This window comes from Porites lutea, chromosome 14 (genome assembly GCF_958299795.1).
Source record: "Porites lutea chromosome 14, jaPorLute2.1, whole genome shotgun sequence".
NCBI classification, from domain to species: domain Eukaryota; kingdom Metazoa; phylum Cnidaria; class Anthozoa; order Scleractinia; family Poritidae; genus Porites; species Porites lutea.
In genome coordinates, this window is record NC_133214.1 from 17,300,964 (window position 1) to 17,328,760 (window position 27,797).

At 40.2% G+C, this 27,797-nt stretch overlaps 2 protein-coding genes across 2 annotated transcripts; one reads left to right on the forward strand and one right to left on the reverse strand.

Moving 5' to 3' along the window:
• The first annotated feature begins 308 nt into the window (after window positions 1-308).
• On the forward strand, window positions 309-23,213 carry LOC140924727 (threonine synthase-like 2). The gene is made up of 7 exons (XM_073374738.1): window positions 309-395; window positions 2,059-2,287; window positions 4,417-4,980; window positions 7,264-7,412; window positions 8,660-8,785; window positions 20,777-20,910; window positions 21,950-23,213. Exons 2-7 carry the CDS (start codon window positions 2,065-2,067, stop codon window positions 22,191-22,193), a joined length of 1,440 nt encoding a protein of 479 aa, XP_073230839.1. The 5' UTR covers window positions 309-395; window positions 2,059-2,064; the 3' UTR covers window positions 22,194-23,213.
• On the reverse strand, window positions 10,956-26,490 carry LOC140924726 (uncharacterized). Its single transcript, XM_073374737.1, has 2 exons — window positions 25,778-26,490; window positions 10,956-17,107 (listed from the first exon to the last, which is right to left on the reverse strand). Exons 1-2 carry the CDS (start codon window positions 25,837-25,839, stop codon window positions 11,920-11,922), a joined length of 5,250 nt encoding a protein of 1,749 aa, XP_073230838.1. The 5' UTR covers window positions 25,840-26,490; the 3' UTR covers window positions 10,956-11,919.
• Between the last annotated feature and the right edge of the window lie 1,307 nt (window positions 26,491-27,797).

A 27,797-nucleotide genomic window follows, 5' to 3' on the forward strand; every position in this document is an offset into this window, starting at 1 on the left:
TGTTTTGAACAATGCCATAGTTAGGAAACGTTCCAAAGTAAGGAACAGAAAATGTTTGGAAATAACGGAAGAAAGTTTATAATTTCACTTCCGAAACAGACAAAATTTCATAGTGAACAGATGTCGCTTTCACTTCTTTAATTCTTTCCTCCTTTTCTGTCGATGGTCGGTGCTTCCTAGAGGATTGTCGCCAGTTTTTGAAAGGCACTATGACTTCTGGTTGTCATGCGTCACTCAAAAAGAGGAGATTGTGAAATTCCTGGGAACGAATTCGTTTCCAGATCTCCATCTACATTCAAGATGGCGGTTCATTTTGTTTGTTAATCGTTGATGTTGGACTTCTTGTTGTTGGCGCTTGGCAAGTGGCTTATAGTCTTTTAACTTATCTGAGGCTGGTAAGAGTGATCCCTTTTTCTTTTGTAACAGATATTCTTAGTAAAGTACAAAATGGCTCATTTTTTAGCCAAAGAATAAAAAACTGGTGTGATCGTCGTTCGTGTTAAAGTTTTAAACTTAAGCTTTTGTAAGACCCTCATGTAAGCTTATGTGACACCAGCTTTATATTTAATCGATATTTTCCTCTAAAGTACAGTAGGTTTTATTCAGAAATGCTTCTGGTATTCATGGTCTTGCTATTGTGACGGTAATTTTATTGTAGCGATTGTGAATAATCTTAGTTGAGAAACTGCTCCCGCAGTCCCTGTGATGCTCGATATACCAAGTCAATACAGCCGAACCTCCCGTAAGCGACCACCTAAAATGCAAAGATTGAGTGGTCGCTTACGGGAGTTGGTCGTTTACAAGAATCGAACCACAGGGGATCTCTTACATGAAGCGGTCCAGGCACATCTACTTTATGGAAGATAATTTATTGCATGCAATGTCCAAGTTACGATATGTGTAGTTCCATGTTGTCACTAAAGTTCTTTGTATATTATAAGTATCATAGTGCAACCAGCGAAAATAGAGATCAGAGAATGCATCAAGTGGTCGCTTACAAGAGGTTAAAAACAATGGAAAATCTTCAATTGTCAGGCCCAAAAAGTGGTCACGGGCGCTTACAGAAGGTGGTCGTTTTACTTTACTAGAGGTTCCAACTGTAAGGTTTTGGCTGGGAAAATTATGGTGTTTTGGATTGGCGGTCGCTTATTGGAGGTGGTTGCTTATGAAAGGTGGTTGCATATGGAGGTTTGACTGTATAGAGTATATTATGCACTATGTGTTGATCTATCGTGTGAAGTTTATTGTATTATTGTGTAAAGGGCAGGGATCATTCTTGTGTTCTTTGTGACGTAACTCGAGACTTGCTATTCACTTGGTATATGGTGCACCAGCCCACAGTCCCGCACTCCTGCAGTGGCTGAAATGTGAATATTAAGTGCTTCTACAACTAGTGCTACCGCAGTCCCGCAGTCCCGCACTCCCACAGTCAATATCAAGTAACAAGTAGGCTTATAGAATGAGGGATACTAGTGCTCCCGCAGTCCCGTAGTCAATTTCAGGATTTATTATGCAAATCGGATGACTGCAAGACTGCAAGAGTAGTTTTTTAAGTTACAGTACCGCTCAAAAGTAAGGTGACAGTCACTCGCATCTTGATCTTCGAGACTTAATGAGACTCAATTCTTGATTCTCGAAACCTTGCAGAATCGAGTTTTGAGTTTCGAGAATCGAGAGTTGAGTCAAGAAATAATGAGCTTGTCGCTTGACTGATCTCTTGAGGAACTGATTCGTCAAACAGACCGCAGTCTGTTACTGCGGACTGCAATAAATGGCTTTTGCAATCCTTGCTACTCCTGTGATGAAGCAAAATTTGCGCTTTTGAAACGTATCCGTGCACAAAGGATGAGTTGAATGGCTGACAAAATTACCCGCTTGTACTGCGCTTTTGAAATAAAAAAGTAACATTTTGGTTGTCGGCCCTGGCTAAAAATTACCGCCGAGTGAGTTTCAAGTCTCGAGCCGTGACTGTCAAATTGCTTTTGAGCGGTACTGTAGAATGATGTTAAGTGGCCAGGTTTTCTGAAATCTAGCCAATTTATTATGTTTATTTTTAAGGAAGTGATGAAGTACCGAAGCACACGAGGAAAGGTAGAAGCTACATCATTTGAAGATGTGCTTTTCAGCGGTTATGCCAGTGATGGTGGATTGTTTATGCCGGAGAGTATTCCAGTTGTTGATAAGGCCATCCTGGAGAAGTGGAGAGGACTTTCATATTTGGAGCTAACTAAGGAGGTGATGTCCCTGTTTATTCCTTCTGAGGAAATCAGTACTGAAGACTTGAATGGTAAGCTTCTTTTTTGAGGAAAATCCAGGGTGCAAAGAAAGTCAATTTTACAGCCTGCTATTCGGGCAAGCTGTAGCTAGCATGTACTAGCCCACGAGTCATTTCAACTAGCCTAAAAACCCTTTCTGATTAGCAGGATTGATTACAATCCTTCTGTAATTTGAATTTCCCCAAAAAAGAGCACTTGCCTGTCAGGCAAGTTAAGAACAAAAATCACTAGCCCAATAGCAAAATCCACTAGCCCCGGGCTGTCAGACACCACTTTCTTTGCATGTTGAAAATCTGATCATTATGAGATTCTGAGAAACTTTCTGACCTACCCCTCCCCTAACCAAATGTTGACACTTAAATTCTTTCTTAGGACAAAATGTTGTGTTAGGGGATGGGTAGGTGGACAGTTCCCTTAAGGAAATCTTAAACTGATCCAAACCAAGAATGGTTAAAATCTGTAAAACAGCTGCCTGTAAGGTGCTCTTGTCTGTTGCCTGAGAAAACAGCCAATATTTTGCAATGCGTTCACTGTTTTCCTCATGAAATGATGTCTGAGGAATGAGTGCACAAATTCCATACTGCGGACTTGTCACTACCCAGATCTGGGTAGTGCGTCCGATTGGTTGAGGGAAATTTTAAGACGATTAGAAGCACTACCCTGATCCGGTTAAAGATGGTCATCAGTGTGGAGTTTCTGCGCTCATTACTCAGACATCATTTCACAGGGAAACCAGTAATTGTGTTAAAAAGCTGTTGTCTCAGGCTATTAAGCTCTTGCTACTTAGTTTTGAGTTCTAATGTACTCCCAGGAGGGTAATGATAATGATAATAATAATAATAAAAATAATAATAATAATAATAATAATAATAATAATAATAGTAGTAATTTATATAGCACTATTCAGCTACTCTTTCATAGTGCTTAGTCAGGGTGATTAGTCAGGGTGCAAAGAAAGTCTTGGACAAATGTTGGACTGCGGTTGCTGCAAGCAACATTCACATGAAAACGAGTCAAGAACAGAAATAAGATGCGAACCATTCATTCGAGCTGTTTTCATCTTAGATAAGATATGCTCGTATAAATGGTACAGTTTGTATCTTATTTAAGACGTGTCTTATTTTTGCTTGTGTAAATGGTCCTGTTGTAACAAGCCTGAAAAATGTTTTTGATGAACAGGATTGATTACTGTTTTTCTGTGATTTGAACTCCATGTTGAGAACATAATTCAGTAGCCTGATAGCAAAATCTACTAGCCTAAGGTGGGGTTTAAACGTCGAATTTCACATGTGCCGAACTTAATGTGAGAGTTAAATGCATGACTTTTTAAATTAAATACGACGTTTGCCGTATGTGCGACTGAAACATTCGAAGATTTGACTTCAGTTCGACTTTTGACTTAAACGTCGTATTTTACATGTGCCGAACTTAATGCATGAATTTTGGTAAGTTATTTTATTACTGGGAATATTAACTGTGAGCAGAGTTAAATATGACAGAGTTCAGAGAGTTAAATTTGATGTTTCAATCAAATGCCGTATTTAACTATTTTAGTCGACTAAAATAGGAATTAAGTTTGGCACATGTGAAATTCAACGTTTGAACTGGGCCTTAGGCCATCAGACATGCCTTTCTTTGCATGCTGATAATACTGTTGTATGATGGGTTACCTCTTAGAGTAGGCACAAGTTATGTAAGCCCAGAGGTGTGCAAAATAAATTATTAAACTAGCAACATGAGCAAGTGCACTTGGTTACAGTTCTTATCCTTAACAACAACGATGGCATATAAGAAATACAGCATATGGAATTAAAAATAACAAACAGTAATGGAACACCAAGAATAACTACACCTGTACAAAACTAATCTAGGTGGTGACAATTATTTATGAAATCCCAAAACTGTGAAAGAGCAAAGCATATTTCCTTGGTTGATCATTTTATTAGATCTCATAACATTTTCCTTGATGCTGTATTGATTTTGTTAGGAGAAAATTGATGTTAGTCACTCTTTGGAGTTAAAGGGTTAATGAATAAGCACCTTAAATCTATACTTCTATCCATGGCATGTGCATGCCTATAGCTGATAGCTCATTATGATATAGCTGTGCTATCTATATATCTCATGTTGTTGTTTGTAGACTTGATCAACAAAGCATTCTCAGAATTTGGACACAGAGACCTTCTTTCCATAGCAAAAGTCAACAATTTTCATGTGCTGGAACTATTTCATGGCAAAACTCTTGCATTTAAAGACTATGCTCTTGTCAGTGTTGGCATGTTCATGGATTTTTTTCTGAAGAAAAAGAAGAAGAACACAATTGTTCTTGTGGGAACTTCTGGAGACACTGGTAGTGCAGCCATAGAAAGTGTACGCAGATCAGAATGGATCGACATCATTGTGCTGTTTCCTAAAGGACGTGCCAATCAGATACAAGAGCTACAGATGACAACAGTAACGGATTCGAATGTTCATGTGTTTAGCACAGAGGGGACGTCAGATGATCTCGATAAACCAATAAAAAATTGTTTTTCTGATCATGAATATGCAGAGACCAATCATCTATCTTCAATTAATTCAATAAACTGGTGTCGTATTATGGCACAGCTTGTGCATATTTTCTATGCTTACTTTCAAGTCTGTCAAGAAGTCGGAGACACTGTGAAGTTCATTATACCAACAGGGGCCCTTGGACATTGTACAGGTAAATAACTCTTTTAATGTAGTGCAATTCAGGGATGTCGCTAAGGCCCAATTCAAATGTCAATATTTCATGTAACGAACCTAATCTCCTCAACTGAGTACATGCAAAGATCGATGTTTGAATGAATAAAGTCCAATTAACATATCTAATTTGGATCAACCCATGAATTAATTCTAGTAAACAAAAAGTTTGACGTTTGAACTGGGCCTAAAAGCTGGCTGTTGGCTGATTTCACGTGCTGAAAAAGACCTTACCACCGGCTCAAATTGTTCTTGCAAACAAAGACATTGCAAGGCTTGGAAAAGAGTCCTGTCTGCTAGTCTGGGACAAGTAGATTTTCTTGCTGGGCAGGTACTGTGTGGCACAAAATTGTTGTGGGATTGGCAATTTTTTTAGGTTTTGCAGGAACTAATTTGTTTGATTAGGCCAGATTAGTTTTTCTTGCTGGGAATTAAGTTTTTCGATTTTCAGAAAGACGGTATGCGTACCTTATGTAAAACCAGTAATTCACTCTATACCGTTTTGCTTGCGAATGAAAGAGGCAAGTTGTAATTAGTACTTTATTTTTGTGTAGTGAATTTAAGTGAGAGAATATTTACTCTGGAGTAGTTTTCTGCGGGAAAAATGTTTTTGCGGTAACTTTTATTTGCAGGAGCTTATTTTCGCTGGAAAAATCACGAAAATTAGAACCCGCAAAAATAATTTTGTGCCACACGGTAACTTTTGAAGCTCCCTGGCCCGGTGCACAAGGGGCCAGGCAAGTCATTCTCTAATAAAATTAAACATGTACTAAAACAAGGAAAGAGTGGCCCCAGGCAAGCGAAATGTGAGAGTTGCTTCCCCAAAGGACAAGCTGGAATTAAAGGGTTTTTTTGAGCCCTGTATGGGGTAATAGGGAGCTTTAGCACCAATGACGGCAACGGCAGCCAAAACATCACTTGTAAAACGAATCCTTGCTTTTTCAAACTTTGTCGCGTCTGTTCCAATTCACTGAAAATGTCAAATGAAGGCGAATTTTCCTAGAGTTGATTTTGTAGGGGACAGTACTCAAGTTTAAAAAGAGAAAGAAAAATTTTGTTGGCGCTTGTTTACGTCTTTCATAAAAATGTGAAATTAGGTATTTTTATGTCATAGTTGTGCGGTGACAGCAACGAAATGTACAGGAAAGTGTGATGCATGTGCAAAGTTGTTGTTTTGCTTAAAAAGGCTATTGCTTTTTTGCTGTTTTCATTGCCGTCACCCTCATCATTGCTAAAGCTCCTTATTTTCGAAGGTGCAGTTGAGCAAAAGGCTGGCTTGACTCTGCCTCATCCCCAGTCACTTGCGATCACTTTTTGGGCAATATTTGAATTAATTATTATTTATTATTATCACTCCCTGCTCATTCTGTTCATCCCCCTCTCATGCTTCTCGCTTGTCTCTGGCTCTTGCGTGTTCCCCACTGAGCCTTGGGAAAGCTTGTCGAGGAGACAGGGCTTGACTAATAACAAAGCCTGCTTAGCTTTTCCTAAGCTACATCCCTATTATGAATTCATATAACGTAGTTTGACTAACTCTTAGGCCGGTTAATGAAAATCCTATGGTGTGACCAATCTAACAAAACCTCTTCAGCAGTGCTTTGACATGGTGCTTCTTAGATTTCTAATCAGTATTTTGCAAATCATAATTTTTTTACTCCTCCTGATTTTTGTTTTGGCTGAACTCTCAAATACTTAATCAGCTGCCTGCCACTCTGAGAAGAGAAGTTACAGAAATGTACAATCCAGGCCAATTTTAGAAGGATTTGTATGGAGTCGTAACAGCATAACAGCGCTGCGTTACATCTTCCTACCAATTTTTAATTACCGTAACTGGTTGATTTTTGGTAAAGGTGCTTTTTCATCATCTAATTTCCTAATATGCCAAACAATCCTATAAATTCACAAATTTGAATTTTTGTGTTGTCACACTTCTTGACTCTGTTGTATACAAATACTAAAGTAGGGGCACATCCAGAAAATCCAGAGAGGGGTGGCCAAAACACTTCCCAGCTATATACATACTATTTATTTACTGAGTTTATTTTTAAATATTTTAAATATTTTAAACATTTTCTATTATTTTTAAAAAAATAATAGAAAATGTCGTAGGCAAAGGAGTGACCAAGGTCTTCTCTGCCAGCCCCTAAATCCGCCCATGTAAAGAATTGAGTTTTTGTAGTTTGTGTTACAGAATAAATGACTTTAACATTAGGTCTACGACTCACAATATTAATTTTTTGTGTTATTTCATTGTTTTCTACAGCGGGTTTGTTGGTGCATAAAATGGGTCTCCCTGTGGAACTTGTTTGTGCTGTCAATGAGAATGATATTGTTCACCGTGCAGTCTCCACTGGAGTTTTCTCTATGTCAGAAGTGGTCCAACAAACCTGGTCAACTGCTATGGACATTCAGGTAACGTTATCATTATTTTGTCTTTGAGTCTAAGGGAGCCAGAGCCCTCGAGAGAGTTAACGGTTTGCGGCAAGGATGGACATAAATTAAAACTTAAAAAAAATTGGACCAACTTTTTCAAGCTTTATTATTGCTATCCCATGGGGGATACTCTGGATTTCAAGTGACAGGGGTGATCGAAAGGGGGCAAAAATCAAAACGCAAAAAAATCCCAAGGGCTTCGAACAAAACCCAAAAAACCCCTAGACCAAAATTTAACAAAAAAAAATCCCATGCTGAATTTCCGAGCCATAAAAATTTCCAAAGAGCATTAAATGAAATAACTATCACGAATCTTCAAATTGTTTTGAATACCCCAAAATAATCCTTACTAAATCAAGCTGCCCCAAAAAATACTTGCCAATATGTTATGACCCAAAGAAATCCCGAAACTGAAAATTTCAAACCGAAAAAAGTCCTTCGATCATCCCTTTCACTTGAAATTCGGAGTACCCCCACCCCCCCTCCCCCCAGGAATGCTATTCCTGCAAAAATCACCCAAAAATTATTGTGGTAAGTGCTCCCTGATGAAATTTGTTTGAGATCTCCTTTGTCACTCTTCTGGAACATTTTCTGTATAGTGAGTAGAGGCACCAATGCAAAAGTTGTCCTAAAACAGCGATATCCTATCTCGTGACATCAGCCCATTTATATAACTACTGCGGCGAAAGAAATGACAACGTTATAAGAACAAAACATTTAATGGGCAAAAGAACTCTGCACAGACAGTTGAATCTCTCGACAACGGCTTCCTTGGGAACAGAAGAAAGTGTCCATTGTAGAGAGGTTGAAACAAGAGTCAATGTATGGACTGTCCGCCAAAAAAAATGGCCGTTGCGGAGAGTTGGCCGTTTGTCGAGATTCGAGGGTACATGTCACTTTTTTATAAACCTGCACAACTTTAAGGTTCAGATTCTTGATGCGACGTTCTATGCAGGAAGTGAACACACAACGGCGAGTTTTCCTTTTAGGTTTCTCTTTGAAATTGATCGCGGCGCCTTATGTATTTGCACTATAAGAAAATATTACGTACATTTGGAAAATTGATCGAGTTCAAATAATCGCGACGAGTTAACACGAATTCACTTTACAGATGATGCTTTCACTGAAGCCGTCGACCTCTATGCTTAAACCGCCAGCAAAAACAATTTGGGTCTAAAATTTTTGAATTGATAGCCATTCTTAGTCTCTGTGTCGTTTTTTCATAGGTTCCGTATAATTTTGAACGCCTGTTGCTCCTCTCCTCTGATATGAACTACGCTTTAGTCGACTCCCTGATGCAAGAATTTGAGCAGAATAATTCTTTGAAAATGCCAGAAGACTTGAGAAATAAGGTAAGAATTTTTTTGTGCACCTCACAAGAGGTGTGCTGTTTTTTGTCTTCGGTTAGCCAGTGGTTTTAGATACCATAAAATCTGAATATAAGCCCTGGATTTATGGCCAAATTGTCTACTTTTTTGACTCTCTGATACACCTCATACACAGTGAAAAATATTTTAAAAACTAGAATACCTTTTAGCCTTTATTAACTTTTCACTTTGACATAATTATTTAGCATTAGACTCGCCTGCAAATAGCTAAAAGCTCATCCCTGCAAACTAGACTGTACACAAGAAAATTTTGTTACATGAATACACATTTTTATACAATGAATGTGCATTTTGCTACCACGTATGAACGTATCACACTTCATATTTTTTTTCAATATGTAAAGAGGAAAGCTACAAACAAAAATTGTCGCAACGTGCAACGTGACTGTTACGCTTGAAAGAAATACTCCAAACTTCAGCAGGGCACCTTTTCAAGAACGATTGTTATACATTGTAGGCACTATATGTCTTCTCATTGGCTGAGAGCCTACAGTTAATTTTGGAAATCAGCGCAACCTACGGGTTAGTTAGTTAACTGCTAGTAGATTAGTGACTAATCTGTAGGTTGCGCGCACAATGCATGATTTCAAAGAGCAGTATCAAAATAAAAACAATCCAATAATTGTTTAAAAATACACGACCAGCTCGCTATCATAAACTACAGTAGTGGGTGAGTTAAGTTGAGCAAAGTGTTAGACGAGATGACAGTTAGCCTGGGAGCAAGTTTCGAAGTTACGTGAGTGGAAGGTAACACGCGAGTGTGTCACGAAAGATTAGGTCCTTCTCACGCCCTCGCGTGCCTCTCTTCGCTGGCCGCTAAAGATGGACTCTTTGCGCCACGGGATTGCAATAGATCGTTTTCACATGACGTCACGACGGCCATATTTGTGTACAAAACAATGGATCGGCGGTCATGTCTGAGCACAAAAAAAAATTCCTCTAGGAATTGAACTCTTTTCACATGTTAAACCTTTCTTTTATTCCAAGCAATTTGCAAAGCTGCTGACCACGTGACTGAAAACGATCAATTGAAAGTGGACAGCTTACTTGGAGACTAGATGACAGCAAGCAAGTTCACACATCGGCGAATTGACCGGTTTCCAAACCTTTCGCTTACTCTTTGTGGCGTGTTGTCACGAAAGCATTCTCCCTGTAGTATTGGCGAATTGCTTTGAAGAATTACTTAACCCTTTCACTGCCAAATTTAGCCGAAAGCAAATTTCGACCAAATTTCCACATTTCATTTTGTGAAATTTTGAAAAACAAATAGCACCATGTGTGAGTACAGGCAGAGAGCTTTCATTTGAATGGTCACATCATAGGATTTTGTCTACAGAATCAAAAGTTAGAGTCACCTTACAAAACACCATCAAACACTCTGGCAGTGAAAGGGTTAATCTTAAGTTACTTTCAATAACTGACCGCAAAGATCAAATAGCAGCACCTATCAGATTTCCAAATTCATCTTCAACGTACCTCTTAGCCTGCTTTGCAGACGTTATTCAACCTCGGTTCGTAACCACTGCGACGCAGCGCCGAGATCCTTGTTCTGGTCCTCCAACGGACTCAATGAATTACCGGAAATACGTTTCGAATTTCCTTTATCCTGATTGCTAAATCAACAATGGCTTTTTTTAACAGGCCAATCATGGCGCGTACTCAAATCCTGGTACACAGCTGGGGGGCCCAGAACACAGATTTCGGCGCTGTTTCGAAGAGCGGCTTAACTAGAGTTTAGCCCGGGGGGTGGGACTCCGCGTATGAAAGGGGTGGGGATGCTCGTCGGAAATTTTGAATTAAACCCCTAAAGGAGGCCGATGTGGGCGTGGCCCAAGCTTTTTTTGACCCCAAAAGGAGACCATGTTAAAACACAGACAAATGAAAAAACTTGGATTATATGAATGGAGTAAATAAAACGAATTGAAAATATACATATCAAATACATATTTTTATATTTTTTCGCGTGCAACCCTAAACGAGACCTTCACGGCTAAATATGATGGCGTTTTGCCCAGAACACCTTAAATGAGACCAAAATCCGAAATTTACACCCCTAAGCGAGACGACGAGCATCCCGTCCCCTTTCATATGCGGAGTCCCCCCCCCCCCCGGAGTTAGTTTCGTCTAAGCGCAGGCTACGTAATTCTCACCTCATAAAGATTTCCGACGAAAATTAACGATGGAAAAAAATAATAACCTGACAAAAGTTATAGCATGTTCTACTTTTGGTACTTCCATGTAAATAAACAGAAAACAAGTTACACTTTGCACTCGGCATAAATCTATTCAACAAACAAAACACTTATTTTTTGTCGCGCTTTTCTCGTTCGCCTGCGCAAGGCACTTTGGGTTGCCAGGTTGTTACAACTCGTAGCTACATGGGCATGATCTTTAACGAAAATCTTTTTTAAAATCATCAGAGCTTTTTCATTAAGTTCTTTGGCTTGATTATATTTTCCTAGTCTGCTGTACCTTGTTGCCAAGTTGCTGTAACTTGTTGCCACATCAGCATGATCTTCACCAAAAATCGATTTGCGAATCATCAGTGCTTTTTCGCAAAGTTCTTTGGCTTGATTGTATTCTCCCAGGCTTTTCTACACTGTTGCCAAGTTGTTATAAATCGTTGCTACAACGGTATGATCTTCACTAAAAATCTTTGCGTAAATCATCAGTACCCTTTCGTAAAGTTCTTTGGCTTGATTGTATTCTCCCAGACTGTCGTACACTGTTGCCAAGTTGTTATAAGTCGTTGCTACAACGGCATTATCTTCGCTGAAAATCTTTCTGTAAATCACCAGTGCTTTTTGGTGAAGTTCTTTGGCTTGATTGTATTCTCCCAGGCTGTCGTGGACTGATGCCAAGTTGTTATAACTTGTTGCTGTATCGGCATGATCTTCACCGAAAATCTTTCTGCGAATCATCAGTACTTTTTCATGAAGTTGTTTGGCTTGATTGTATTCTCCCAAGCTTTCGTACACTTTTGCCAGGTTGTTATAACTTGTTCCTACATAGGCATGATCATCTCCGAAAATCTTTGTGCAAATCATCAGTGCTTTTTCGTGAAGTTCTTTGGCTTGATTGTATTCTCCCAGGCTTTTCTACACTGTTGCCAAGTTGTCATTAGTCGTTGCTAGAACGGTATCATCTTCACTTAAAATCTTTGAGTAAATCATCAGTGCCCTTTCGTAAAGTTCTTTGGCTTGATTGTATTCTCCCTGGCTGGCGTGCACTGATGCCAAGTTTTCATAACTTGTTGCTGTATCGGCATGATCTTCACCGAAAATCTTTCTGCGAATCATCAGTGCCCTTTCGTAAAGTTCTTTGGCTTGATTGTATTCTCTCAGGCTGGCGTGCACTGATGCCAAGTTTTCATAACTTGTTACTGTATCGGCATGATCTTCACCGAAAATCTTTCTGCGAATCGTCAGTGCTTTTTCATAAAGTTCTTTGGCTTTATTATATTCTCTTAGCCTGTTGTACACTGTTGCCAAGTTGCTGTAACTTGTTGCTACATCGGCATGATCTTCACCAAAAATCGATTTGCGAATCATCAGTGTTTTTTCGCAAAGTTCTTTGGCTTGATTGTATTCTCTCAGGTTGTTGTGGACTGATGCCAAGTTGTTATAACTTGTTGCTGTATTGGCATGATCTTCACCGAAAATCTTTCTGCGAATCATCAGTGCTTTTTCATGAAGTTGTTTGGCTTGATAGTATTCTCCCAGGCTGTCGTACACTGTTGCTAAGTTGTTATAAGTCGTTGCTACAACAGCATGATCTTCGCTGAAAATCTTTCTGTAAATCATCAGTGCTTTTTCGTGAAGTTCTTTGGCTTGATTGTATTCTCCCAGGCTTTTGTACACTGTTGCCAAGTTGTTGTAAGTCGTTGCTAAAACGGCATGATCTTCGCTGAAAGTCTTTCTGTAAATCACCAGTGCTTTTTGGTGAAGTTCTTTGGCTTGATTATATTCTCCCAGCCTGTTATACACCAATGCCAAGCTGTTATAACTTGAAGCTACATAGGCATTATCTTCACCGAAAATCTTTTTGAAAATCATCAGTGCTTTTTCATGAAGTTCTTTGGCTAGATTATATTCTCCTAGCCTGTTGTACACTGTTGCCAAGTTGCTGTAACTTGTGGCTACATCGGCGTGATCTTCACCAAAAATCGATTTTTGAATCATCAATGCTTTTTCGCAAAGTTCTTTGGCTTGATTGTATTCTCCCAGGTTGTCGTAGACTGAGGCCAAGTTGTTATAACTTGTTGCTGTATTGGCATGATCTTCACCGAAAATCTTTCTGCGAATCATCAGTGCTTTTTCGTGAAGTTGTTTGGCTTGATTGTATTCTCCCAGGCTGTCGTACACTGTTGCCAGGTTGTCATAACTTGTTGCTACGGAGGCATGATTATCTCCGAAATTCTTTGAGTAAATCGTCAGTGCTTTTTTGTGAAGTTCTTTGGCTTGATTGTATTCTCCTAGCCTGTTGTACACTGTTGCCAAGTTGTTATAACTCGTTGCAACACTGGGATGATCTTCACCGAAAATCTTTCGGCGAATCATCAGTGCTTTTTTGTAAAGTTCTTTGGCTTGATGGTATTCTCCCAGGCTGTCGTGCACTGATGCCAAGTTGTTATAACTTGTTGCCATATCGGCATGATCTTCACCAAAAATCTTTGAGTAAATCAGCAGTGCTTTTTTGTAAAGTTCTTTGGCTTGATTGTATTCTCCCAGGCTGTCGTGCACTGATGCCAAGTTGTTATAACTTGCTGCCATATCGGCATGATCTTCACCAAAAATCGATTTGCGAATCATCAGTGCTTTTTCGAAAAGTTCTTTGGCTTGATTGTATTCTCCCAGGCTGTCGTGCACTGATGCCAAGTTGTTATAACTTGTTGCCATATCGGCATGAACTTCACCGAAAATCTTTCTTCGAATCGTCAGTGCTTTTTCATGAAATTCTTTGGCTTGATTATATTCTCCCAGCCTGTTGTAAACATTTGCCAAGTTGCTGTAACTTGTTGCTACATTGGCATGATCTTCACCAAAAATCTTTGAGTAAATCATCAGTGCTTTTTCGCAAAGTTCTTTGGCTTGATTGTATTCTCCCAGGCTGTCGTACACTGTTGCCAAGTTGATATAAGTCGTTGCTACAACGGCATTATCTTCGCTGAAAATCTTTCTGTAAATCATCAGTGCTTTTTGGTGAAGTTCTTTGGCTTGATTGTATTCTCCCAGGCTGTCGTACACTGTTGCCAGGTTGTCATAACTTTTTGCTACGGAGGCATGATTATCTCCGAAATTCTTTGAGTAAATCATCAGTGCTTTTTCGTGAAGTTCTTTGGCTTGATTGTATTCTCCCAGGCTTTGATACATTGTTGCCAAGTTGTTATAACTCGTTGCAACACTGGCATGATCCTCACCGAAAATCTTTCTGCGAATCATCAGTGCTTTTTTGTGAAGTTCTTTGGCTCGATTGTATTCTCCCAGTTTGTTGTGCACTAATGCCAAGTTGTCATAACTTGTTGCTACAGCGGAATGAACTTCACCGAAAATCTTTGTGGAAATTATCAGTGCTTTTTCGTTAAGTTCTTTGGCTTGATTGTGTTCTCCCAGTCTCTCGTGCACAAGTGCCAAGCCTGTATAACTTGTTACGACAGTGGCGTGATCTTCACCGAAAACCTTTTTGAGAATCATCAGTCCTTTTTCGTGAAGTTCTTTGGCTTGATTATATTCTCCCAGGCTGTTATACACCAATGCCAAGCTGTCATAACTTGAAGCTACATCGGCATTATCTTCACCGAAAATCTTTTTGAAAATCATCAATGCTTTTTCATGAAGTTCTTTGGCTAGATTATATTCTCCTAGTCTGCTGTACACTGTTGCCAAGTTGCTGTAACTTGTTGCTACATCGGCGTGATCTTCACCAAAAATCGATTTTTGAATCGTCAGTGCTTTTTGGCAAAGTTCTTTGGCTTGATTGTATTCTCCCAGGCTGTTTTTGACTGATGCCAAGTTGTTATAACTTGTTGCCGTATCGGCGTGATCTTCACCGAAAATCTTTCTGCGAGTCATCAGTGCTTTTTCTTGAAGTTGTTTGGCTTGATTGTATTCTCCCAGGCGTTCGTACACTGTACCACCTATGGCGAAAATCCTCGCCTTAATGGACGCACCTGAAATAGTTTCTTTTATGTTCTCCAGTAGGTTGCATGCTAAATCGACCACAGTTTTTGCAAAGAAAAAGTAAGAATTTTGTTCACAGACACTTGCGAGAGTACCCAGCCAATCAGTTACTATATCCAATTCTACGAAGGGCGTGAACCTTTCGATAAAAGTGCGTTGATCCGAACTACACCCTGAGGTCATGTGATTAATTAAAGATTCGCAGTGGGGCCTCAGTCTTTGACGAAATGCATAGTTCTCTTCATTTTCTTCCAGTTGGGACTTGAAAATCTTTACGGCTTCTGCCATATTGTGGTCCCTGTCCCATGATTTTAGGTTAAACATTTCGCCTCGTTTCAAAGCTTCATAAACAATTTTATGCAAGCGCAGGTACGTACATTGCTTATTCTCTTTCTCGGAATGAACAAGAAGTAGAGAAGACCTTACAATCTTTGCCTTTATTAACGCCTCTGGCTGGTCCTTTACCTGGACTCTGACGAACTTCGAAACAGTTTCGAGTGGGAGATCGTCGTGAGCGCAGAGCGAGAGAAAAGAGTATGTCTGCCAAAGGACCTCGTCAGCGTCAACAGCTCTCTGGACAGCCATTTCTACAGCGGCCATTGTTGTTTTAGCATAGGCTGAACTCTCATTTGCAAGGACAGTTTCAGTCATATTTCGTTGGCCGTATGTTGATATGTCTTGGAGGTATGCTCCCCAATTATAATTTGAAGACCCACTGTTCACAACAGTTTGCATGTAATAGGCAGCAGCAGCCAAGGCCAGTGGCTGAAAATCAAGAAGTTCAGCGACGTTCTCAGCTTGCTCTTGCTCTGGTATTTGCGATACTGTTTCCAGCAATTCAATTGCCTCGTCCCTCCTCATCCCTTTACTTAACGATTCGTGATAAGTGTGAGGAGCGTTTTGTGGAATTGTAGCGCTGTCTTGAGTGGTAATCAATACTTGACCATGGCCCCATTCCTTACTGCCACTTTCAGGCAGTAAGCCGCGAACTAAGCGTAAGTCAATCACATTGTCTGCTATTAACAACCATTTTGTAAAATTGTAAGCCTTTGGGAAAATTAAGCACTTAAGTTGTTGAATTGCTTCAATGGGCTTCTCTCTTTTCAAAGACTCTAAGCTTGTTAAGGCGTATTCTGTGATTCCTAGTTGTCTTCCAAGGGTGATGTAAGAATTCGCAAGTGTCTCGACGCTTTCTGTGTTTAATGTCGCCACAAAGATTAGATCTTCATCGTCGTCCCTTCGTTCAGAAAAGAACTGTTGTCCGATCTCCCTGGCAAGTTGACTCTTACCACATCCTGGATTTCCTGACAAATACACTGTACTAACTGCTCCGTTGGCACCGCTGTAAAGTTCCTCCATTTTGTTTGTGATTCTTGCCATGTCATGCGAACGCCTGATGATATCGTGTGGTGGGCGCGATGTAAGAATGCAAAACGGCTGAAGTTTCGAACTTATTTCTTGGGTGAGAGCCTTGTTTTCTTCTTTTGCGGAACTCAGATCAGCTTCTGTACTCTGAAGTCTGCTTTCCTTTAGCTGTAAGTTAGATTTTGTCTGATCTAACTCAGCTTGGAGATCACGAGCTTGCTTCTTAATCTTCTCCAGTTCCTCCGTTGGAAAGGTCGTCTGCTTCTTGATCTCCTGGATCTCGGTTATAACAAGACCGAGGGATGTAAAAGCGTTCAACACCCTATCTACAGAACTTTGGTAGTCGGCTTCTACCACGTTAGCCTTAGTGATATGAGCGATCTCGTTTCGCACCTGACGAATATCATCGACATCATTATAGACAGCTGGACTTAAGGTGGTACCAATGCTGTCTGAGTACAGGATAGCAAAAAACAAACAGGTGCAGTCCCACTCTGCCGTGTCACCATTCTGGATTGTGGCTAGGCAACGGCCATTCTTCTTGTGACTTGCTTTAGATTCGTTGTTATAGAAATCACGACCATTCTGTGGCGTGTCTTTCCATTCTCCAAGTAGAGTTGTCTTGTAACGAAAATCCCATTCGTTTTTGAAAATTTGCCGCAATCCTACTGGGACCAGATTAAATGCGACGTAGCAGAGCCTGAAGTAATTAAGCTGCTCCTGCGAATATTCCATCACCAACCTATAATCCCGAAAGAGATACTCCTTTTAAGCTTCTTTTAAATAGACCTTGTCACGGTTTTCGATGCCATCTTGACGGGTGGGCAAACGCGTGAGAAATTACAGTGTTTGTATGAGAATCTAAGGTCGAATAATTTCCGCATAACGGCTTTTCTGAAAAAAATATAAATTGTAAACTAAAGCTACAAAGCAAAGGATTTTACTAAAAAAAATTTGGGGGCGTATCTGTGCTTAAAGTTCTCCCGAAGCTTTCTTTAGATTTTCCATATATTTGTCTGTAATTTTTCCCGGGACTTTTTTTACAGACAAATGTACAGAAAGTTTAAAAAAGTGGCTCTAGGTCTTCTAGCGCATGAAACGCCCGAACTTTTTTCAGTAGAATCCTTAGGAGTGAAGCTTTAGTTTACAGTTCATATTTTTTTCAGAACAGCCGTTATACGGAAATTATTCCACATTAGATTCTCATACAAACACTGTAATTTCTCACGTGTTTGCCTACTCGTCAAGATGGCGTCAAGAACCGTGACAAGATCTATTGCAAAAAATTGTCCTTTTTGGACAAATAAAACTTATCAACGTATTACATTCACCATTTTCACATTACCCATAATACACCTTGTTTACCCCCTATAAATTTTGCAGAAGAATTGTCTCACAATTTCCTTGGGATGATTGTAATGCGCAGGAGAAACTGGAAACAATGGTTGTGCAAAATTTTGTTTGGGGAGGGGTGCGTACCATTTACACAAACCACCCTGGTGGGCTGGGTATACTATGGGCAATGTGAAAATGGCGAACTGAAATCTCGAGAATCGGCGCAGATGGACACAGGAACCCCACATAAGTTGAAAGATTATTTTGAAAATGATAATGACTACTTTATAAACGCTTTCTATAAGAGATGGCAGACAAGTAGGTAGTTTTTTCACGCCACTCGGGTAGGCATACTAAGACTTCACACAAACAACTCCACGACAGCGGGTAACATAATGCTCTTGCGCTCTGCTTCCAATGCCTCGGAAAACATGGCGGCTTCGGGCTGGCTCGCTTCATGTGATACTGGGACAAAAGTCACCTTGGGAAAGAGAGCTACCCGGCTCATAATCTGTGTAGTAGGAATGCTATTTGTTGTCTCCCTTTTTAAAACCAGCGAATAGAGACCAAAAATCTTGTATGTAAATTAATGTCGTGCAATAATAACAAGTTTGAGTGTTATAAGAATAAAAAGCACAAGGGGATACAACCCTCCACACGACGTGCGGTCTTCTCGATGCAAACCCTTGCTTAAGAGATATTCGAGATTCTCGTCTCCAGGGTTCTTATTTATTTACCAGCTTTTCTGGACACAGGCCTGCCCAGAGGGAATATGCACGAACGGGACTCAGGTCCTATGCGAGGTGCCACCCCTACCCAATCCCACAACCCGTAAAGGTTGGCCACACCTCCGGGGTCTACGACGCCTACTCTTTTCGAATAGTGATGTGGGGTCTTTTACGTCCCACAAGAACAAATCAGTGAAAGTGCTGTGAGACGGGACTTCCGGTTTTTCTTCCTTATCCGAGAAGATTAGAAAGTCTAACCATTTGCAGATGTCATTACAAAGGCAGCAATTTCTTCTCAGTTATTTAAAGACCCTGAGTGTTAGTCCGGTCGGGATTTGAACCCTCGACCTCCTGCTCGGCAGACCGGCCCTCTCCCAACTGAGCTAACCAGGCGGCTTCTCTGTGCGCGGACAAAAAGACGAAGGATCTGGGTTCTAGAGTGGGAACCACTTTACGGCTTTTTAAGAAAGTTTCTTTTAGGTCAAATTTACAAAGAGAAATTTAGTTGTTGGTGTCTGTTAGAGTTTAAAAGTTTATTTTCTTAAGCTAAAAGCAGGTAAAATCTTATCATCATAGAAATTTTGGCTTGAGTGGCGTACGATGGCCAGGTTGCATAAAGCCTTCTTAAGATAAGAGGGCTCTTAACTTTTGTTCTGAAACAATAACCTATTGTTTTGAAATAATAGTGACGAGTTCCCTTAATCTTAAGATGTTTTATGCAACCCGACTCAGGCCAACAAAACGCGAGATAAGTTTTAATGACAAGGATTGGGACTTTTCCCTTAAATTGACGTCACAGAGAGTGACGATATCGCGGCAATATAGCATCGACAACGGACTCTTTAAACGGGGACGGGGGTATTGTATTTTGTGGCTTTGTGCAACGGCAAACACTCATTCAGGCAAAAATTTTTAATTTCAAACGTTTATTCAGTGCCGTTTAAATACTTTTTATCTTCGATATTCTTATTTTCGTCTTATTCCGAATGCACAATTTCTCAACAGAGCGACGCGCCGCGTTCGGTGATAAGGTGAAGCCCCCATGCATGAACATTAAAATTGCGAAGGCAAGTTCAAAATGCCTGTTATGTAAGGTCGAAAATGAAATTTTGAGGACGCAAGCACACGCGTGTTCCCCTAGCGCGGTTCGTAAATACTGACTAAATAAACTAACTGGCGCCCACCGCTTAGGCTACGATTGTCTAGATTTTGGACGGCAAATGACCCACTGCGTACGACGTATTTCAATGGGATGGCTACGATCGCCATTCCACATATTTTTAGCCAAGAAGCAACCGTTTCACAAAGACAATTATGTGTTACATGCAGAAGCACAAGGAAGTGAGCTAACAAATGTTATTTGCTTTTCTGTACCCATCAGTTATTGTTTAGTTTTTTAGTTGAAAGATACTCTTTTCACTGCCGCATATATAGCTGAAATATAAATGGCCAAGATAGGTAATTACAAAGATTTCGGCTTTGGCATTCAATCGCACACCGAAACCTGCACACTGTCATTACGATCGAGGGGATTTTACTAGAATTCTTCTATACAAAACCCTTATTGAGCAAACCTACGACAAAAAAAATTAATTCACCTGTTTCGTTAGACGCAAACGCACTTCCCTTGTCCAAATGAATCCGCAAAAAGTCGATTTGTTAAAACCAAAGGTAGCATAAAGGAAGAGAACTGCTCGAAGCTAGTCAAAACGAAGTGATCATCACATGACTGATGTGTCATGACGTAATGTCTTTTAAATAGTGACGCTATCTTTTATGCACCGTAAGTCCTCTATCAAGCCCCCGGGTCTTATTTATTTCAAATACATTTGAAGCGGGGGGCTTGATAGAGACAGGGGGATTATCTGAGAGGGGGCCTTATTTAATTTAGCAGAGACTATGGTATCAGTTCTCCATAAAGAACTAGAATACAAAGTAGAAAAGCTCAAGTACAAGAAGGTTGGAGGTCATGCAGTCGAGGATCAAAAACAAATCTGAACTTCCAGCTGGTGAATAAACCATCCCGGATTAGTCCATACTAAGTTTTACATTCGTAATTAATAAATAAGTCTATCATTTATTAGTGAGGAATAATAAAGGAGAGGGGAAGTGGGGGGGGGGGAACTTATTATCTTTTTTCTCCTGGGACAGGCTCCTGGTGTTCAGGGTAGTCACGATATCCGCGCGGGTCACTATAAAGACTAGACACGAAGCCGGAAACGAGGCGTAAATATTCATGCGGACATCCAGGGTATTTAGTGAAAGAACTTTGAAGTGAGTTTTTTTTAAGAAATTTATCTTCACTCTTTGCCCTCCGAGCAACTGACACCTTTTCTTTATTCTTGTAGATGTCCAAAGTTATTTCCTCGGCTTCTGTGTCATGTGACCAAACACTGCAAACCATGAAGGAATGTTGGGATGAGAACCAGTACCTGCTCTGCCCGCACACAGCTGTTGCTGTTGCAGTGGCCTGGGACCAAAGGTAAAAGAAACTTGGGACTTTCTCAATATCTGCAAACGCATTTTTACGGTAAATTATTGACTCTAGAGGGGTGGCCACCTTATAGAGAACTATCTATCGTCAGCGTCTGTTTCATGTCGTCGGTGGGCCACTCAACATATTAAGGGGGCTAGCTTCAAGGGAAACTGTGGCGTTGATTCGGTTGTGGGGGTGATTGACAAAACTTTGGTTAAACTGAGTCGATAAAAGGTAGTTTTAGTAAAGGCAACGTTGCGTCAAATGAGAAAGCAAAGGCGCGGCCAAAGAACTTAATTTTAAATTACTGCTCTGCCACAGCCCTTCTCGAAGTTGCCTCAAGCCTTTGTTTTAAATAGAGGGTAAGTGCAAAGTCTCATTTTCACAAGGAAGGCTTTACACAAGGCCTCGTTTTGAAACCGAGGGTTTTGGAACTCGGAAATAAACTTTTTGTCAAACCGGTTTTTAGATCTGTGCGCGCGGTCGTCACTGATGTCGCGCTGTCTTTGCAAAATCTTCCGAAAGTCATTTTTCCAGCACTGCTGACGTTTCGAATTTTAGCCTTTCATCAGGCGCAGTTTCCCTCGAAACGGGACTTTATTGAAGCGTACATTGGGCTTCTTGTAATGAGCTACAGTCGCTTGCAGAGACATGACAATGGCGTCAACGTTACGGTTAAAATTATTATGAATAAACTTCGCATTACGAGATCTGAATTCTCTGTTTTGTTGAGTACATCACGCAATTAGAACGTAACGAGATTGCATCTGAATGGATAACGGGCAACAGGTTCTATTAGGTACTGCACTGAACAAATGGAAACAATCAAAAGAATCGTAATTTCCATATTAAGAGGTATACCAGTTGGTTAGTTACTCGTTTGTCTTCTTTTTCGGCTGTTTTTCGCTTGGTGTGAATCAACTTAACGACCTTTGCGCTTTTTTTAGCCTGCCGTCGTCATTCAGCGATACTTGGCGCAAGCGCGTTAAATTCCCATCCCGCGGGTTGTGGCCAAATAACAAATAACGCTTTGTTTTATTCTCAGGCATCTCTCTGAGCTCAAGACACCCACCGTTTGCATGGCAACGGCCAGTCCTGCCAAGTTCCCTGAGGCAGTGAAGGCTGCCGGTATAGGAATGCCAATGAGTCCTCAGCTGGCTCAGTTGCTTACCAGGTCCACCCGGTGTAAAGAAATGAAAGCAGGGGAGGACTGGGACCAGATGTTGAGGGCCACAATCGATGAGATTTCCAAGAAACGTTCCAAACCTTTAAAATTTTCTTCTGCATAAGGTGTGACTATGCAAACTTGTTTAGAGTGTTAGATGTCAGATGAAAATTTCTGCATGTCAACTACGGCATTTCTGCGAGTGAATCGGCCAAAACGGCCTTCGCAATAAGGTATTTGAAATGTTTTTAGGATTCTTTTGAACAACAACGCAAACTATCTGTAATTTAATATTTCATCAGTTTTTGATAAAAGTCGTGGGAAAAAGTATTTTTTCACAGTATTCATTGTATAGTGTACCTACGAGTGTTGTGTTCTTTTCACTCTCGCTTCTTATTGTACATAATTTGCGGTGCAGTCGTGAGATTTTAACCTTCGTATAATTTTTTATCGTTTAGCCTGTAAGTACAAGGTTGGGACATCAATCCCAGTTTAAGGCAAAAGTCGGAACAAGTGAGAGTTTCTTTTGTACTTAAAGGCTTGTAGTGACCTTAAACCTAAACTTGCATACAAATTTTAACCAAACATAGGTGTATATAAATTTTACTCTCTTTTTTCATTAACCCTTTCACTGCCAGAGTGCTTAATGGAGTTTTGTAAGGTGACTCTACCTTTTGAGTCTGCGGACGAAATTCTATGATGTGACCATTCAAATGAAAGCTACTGAGCAGTACTTTCCTGTGGTACTGTTTATTATGCTGTACATGGTAGTTCTTACTTTTGAGTTTGTGGATGAAATCCTAAAGTGTGACCATTCAAATGGAAGCAACTGAGCAGTACTTTCCTGTGGTACTGTTTATTATGCTGTACAAGGTGGTTCTAACTTTTGAGTCTGTGGATGAAATCTTATGATGTGACCATTCAATTGAAAGTTCTCCGTCTGTACTTACACATGATGCTATTTGTTTTTCAGAATTTCACAAAATGAAATTTCGAAATTTGGTGGAAATTTTCTTTTGGCTAATATATGTTATATATTTTAATATATTTTTACTGAGTTGCAGATTCCTTGCAACCATCTTGAATTTTGTTCAATAAAACTCGATAGAAGCTATGTCTCATTCAGGCTGTTGTCCCCGGAGGGGATACTCCGCACAAAAAGGTAACTTTGTTGAGTACCTCCCCCCCCCCAGGAATTTTGCAATCTGTTGGTGGAGGACTGTAAAATCCTTTACAAATGTTAAATAACCACCTGCGCAGGTGCGGATCTAGCGTAAAAACTGAACGATTTCCAAAACGGGCGCTGAGGCTGCGAGCTTCTAGGGTCTCCTATGGGGGGGGGGGGGGGGGGGGTGGGAGGGGGGTCCAGGGGCATGCTCCCTCGAGAAACTTTTTGGATTGTAACTCACTAAGGTCCCCTTAATTATTGGGATTCTGAGTCATTCAGAAGCGATATTGGCTAGTTCCATTCTCCTCGCAATGAAGCCTTAAAAATCGTAAAAAAATTGTCCACACCATTTTCCAGATTTCAACTTGGACAAGTTTTTTTGTGTTAAAAAATATATTTATTATGAACAATCTGACCGATTTCAGTAAAACGTTGGATACCGGTGTGGATCCGCGCCTTCTCCGACTCATTTGACACGTTTAGTGAATGCAATGTCGTTAAATACACATTTTCTTGAGAAGCAAGCATGTGCAGTGCTCCTTCAACTACGGTGAATCGGTATCATTCACATCCACGCACAAATTATCATTTTTAAGGGCGGTAGCTTACAATTCTCACCCAAAATAGCATGACCTATTAGCAGAAAATTATGAGCAGTACAGGGTCGAGTAAAGTGAGGTCTAACCATCAATCATGTCATGATAAACCTTGCATGCTGTCTCCAGCACAAATCGTTTCAGATGTCAGCATGCGAATACACATTGTACAACGAATCTGGTAACTTCTCATTTCAAAACTGAACTGCTTTTTTACAGGTAAGAAAAACTAGTTAGTTCGTTAATATGTTTTATTTGCTGGCCATGTATGACAGATTTTACCTGCTTTCAGTGAATATTTGCGAGAGTCTTAGAGCCGATTTACTGCGACTATTAGTGACCTATCAGGCAATTATAAAATCTAACTCCTTCTAGCACGAAAACGCATAACCTTATTTGCTTTTTAGTATGAAAGACGGTCAAAAAGCATCCCCAACTGAAAATTTTGCTGGCTATCTCTTAAGACGTTAAAAAATGAAATGTAGAAGCAGCAAGCGTAAAACTCAGGCCGGTTCAACTAATTTTCACCTTATTATTGAAAGGTTCTACAATGGGTTGCTATGTGAATGAAGAAATACCGGTCCGAAATTTGTGCTTCCCTATATAAAAGAACTATTCTTGCATGAAACATACCATCCTCGGCGACCCAAGGGTCAGTCAGTTGGGAAAATACGCGCTACGGAAATAAGTTTGCCGGAGCAGGATTAGGTTAATTCACATTTATACACGGTAGTAATATGTTATTTGTTTTATTTCATGCAGCAAAGATTTTAGAGTGTTTACATGTATCGCGTGACCTGTTAGAAGCTGGTCAAGTTATTATTAGATTAGAAGGGTATTTTTACTTCAATAAAAGCTCAATAAGTACGTTACGGGAGATAAACTGTGCAGATTTAAAGAGATAACGTTTTACACTGAATCACGCACACATATTGTCGTTCTTTTTAAACACAGTGGGGCATTTTTTACGAATTTATTTTGGAATTTTCAATTACGAGAAAGAAAGATTTGTCCCGAATTTTAATACACACAGGTTTTGTTTGATGGAAAATTCATTTTCTTTCAAGACAAAACATGTCTGCCCTTGTTGACCCCATTTTTAGGGCGACAAAGTGCACTGAACATTCCGCACAAGTGAATTTGTTTGTATTCAGGTTCCATGATTTTTTTAACTATTGACATGGACCAGTTAGGAAAAATCTGTCAACTCTCCTGGTAAGAGTGTCTTAAAATTAGTAAAATTCCCCTGTTTGAAAGTGGTACGTCTTGTTAAACGAGCTCCGTAAAGTTGCAAAAATTTTCAAACGTTTATATGGTAGGGGTCAAGTTTGTACCCCCCACCACACAAACGCCGTCTCGGGGTAACATTTCGCGACTTATATTTTCGTTGGGTTTCATTTGATCACTTTTAAACTTGGCAATCATACTAATTTAAAGGAGTCGAAAGATTTCCGGCCCTAACTGGGACATGTCAAAAGTCGAATAACCGTGGAAGGGTCGACTAAGGAAAACCAAAAAACAATTCACCTGATCCTAGCTTATGGTGGAGGAAAGAAATAAAATAAACTTGCGCGTGCGAGATTCTGTGTTCTTGTGTCTCCGGGCTTGTTTTGCGATCCTGCCTTATAACCCTTATTAAAAACGCTTTTCGCAATACACACTTACGCAAGGTGTTTGAAGGTCAAGAGGCCAAAAACTGGACGTTAAGATCACGTAAAAAGTAGCCTGTTTTGCTGCTTAGCAAGCGGTTTTGTTACTGTTCGGGAATAGTCGCACGCAAGCCCTCTTTTTTACGTGACTTTTGAAAGGGCGTGGCGTGTGAACGCCTCTAGCCAAATTTGCTGAAGTTTTCTTTCGTCGGACAATAAGATCAATAATTGAAAAAGAGTACCAAGAGCTAACATACTGTTCACAAACTCATATTTCAGTGCACGGACGACACACCTGGAAATTTTTGCCTCCATTCTGGCATTTCTTGTGAGCCATTTCTTGCCCAGCTCAATCATGACCTATGTTCATTCAAGCGCCGGTTCGTCAATAAACATGCATCCTTAAAAGCCACAGCTCCTCAATTACAAGCGATCGATCTCACTGTTATTTCCAAACAGTCTGTGCAATATTTTCTAATTCAAAGCAGATTTTCACCAAGAAACACAGCTTTGACAATATGCGTGCTTGGTTGTTTAGTTTTCCAACATACATCCAATCGCTAATTGGCAGTCGCTCGGTAAACACTATTGTTTTGAGGGCGTCGTCGATCAACTTGCCAGTTTATTCTAAAGCACTTTATCCGGATTTAGATAAATCTGATCAACATCAAGTGCAACCTAAAAGGTTATTTGGACAGTTAAACAAGCGAGGAGCTTTACAAGACCAAATAGGATCAAGAACCCGAGCTGTTCTCGTTTAAATTTCTTTTAAACTGTTTGTTTATGGGCATCGCTTCTTCTTTGTTTTTGCTTGATAAACAATACGGAAACACTCCACCTGTCGAGAGGCCCTTGTGGTTTTTTTCTTTTTTCTTAGCGTCTGGCGTATGGCCTCTTGACCTTCGAAACGTCATCTTAAAAATCACCTTGCGTGCGAACTGTGTGGTTTGAAAGCTTGGACGTGTTTACATCCCTCTTTCAGTCTTCCTCGTCTTCTTCAGGGGTGCCTGCCGAATTTCCCGAAACAAAAAAGCCGGAGTCAGTTGAACCTATATGGGGGAGAGAGAGAGAGGTAACATTCACTTTGTAACAAGAGAGGAAGGACTGAGAACATCTGTAGTCGAGAGACTGCGACAAGTTGGGCTCTCCAACACTGGCCAATATTGTCGCTTGACCAGGAATGTGACATGATTGTTTGTACCGCCGAATTAAAGCAATATTGGATTGTTATTATTCTTTGCAGTCAGTCCAATATTGTAACACCACTAAGAAAATGTTATGACTTATCTTCACCAGTATTTGAGAGACTAGCTACAATCTAGGACAACATTGACGAAAAAGGTGATCAAAGTCAAACCACACATACATGTGAAAGTACTGCCCAGTAGCTTTCATTTGAATGGTCACACTTTAGGATTTCATCCGCAGACTCAAAAGTTAGAACTACCTTGTACAGCATAATAAACGGTACCACAGGAAAGTACTGCTCAGTAGCTTTCATTTGAATGGTCACACCATAGAATTTCATCCACAGACTCAAAAATTAGAACCACCTTGTACAGCATAATAAACAGTACCGCAGGAAAGTACTGCTCAGTAGTTTTCATTTTCATTTGAATGGTAACACCACAGGATTTCATCCACAGACTCGAAAGCTAGAACCCTTTTAAAAGACTCCATCACTCACCCTGGGTAAATGAAGGGTTTAAGGACGATGGAACACGGTTGATCCGAATTTACTTTAATGTCGCTTTAAACTGAATATGGGCGGGGGTACTTATTGGAGAAGGTACGGTGCTTACGTTATAAGGGCCCTTACAGCACTTATTTCAATACAAAAACTCATCAACTGTGCCATTCTAGAAATGGGCGCTGCCAGGAGAGTGGCTCTATATCAAATCATAACCGGTAAATTGAAAATTGACGATATTAACCCTCAGTTTGTTAACAAATACACATGAGTTTTGATCAACAAGTCTTCGTACACAGTGGTGTGTAGAATGCAGAACCCTTTGGCCACATCAGCCGGCAAGCATATTATTGTTGACAGGCTCCGGTCTCAATTCGAAAATACCGTCAACTCCCTTTTTATTGCCGAGACCTTCGACACACAAACTCTCTGACTAGGTCTCAGTGAAAGAATTCCTTTGATGAAAGAGCAAGGCGTTCCCCTGGGGTGATCATTTTATTACTTCTTGAAACCTTTTTTCTTGATCATGCAGTGATATCGTTAGGAGAAAATTGATGTTGGTCAAAATAGCTGGCGGTGAGAGACTGTAATAGCGGGGTGAGAGAAGAATTTCTTACTGAAGAAA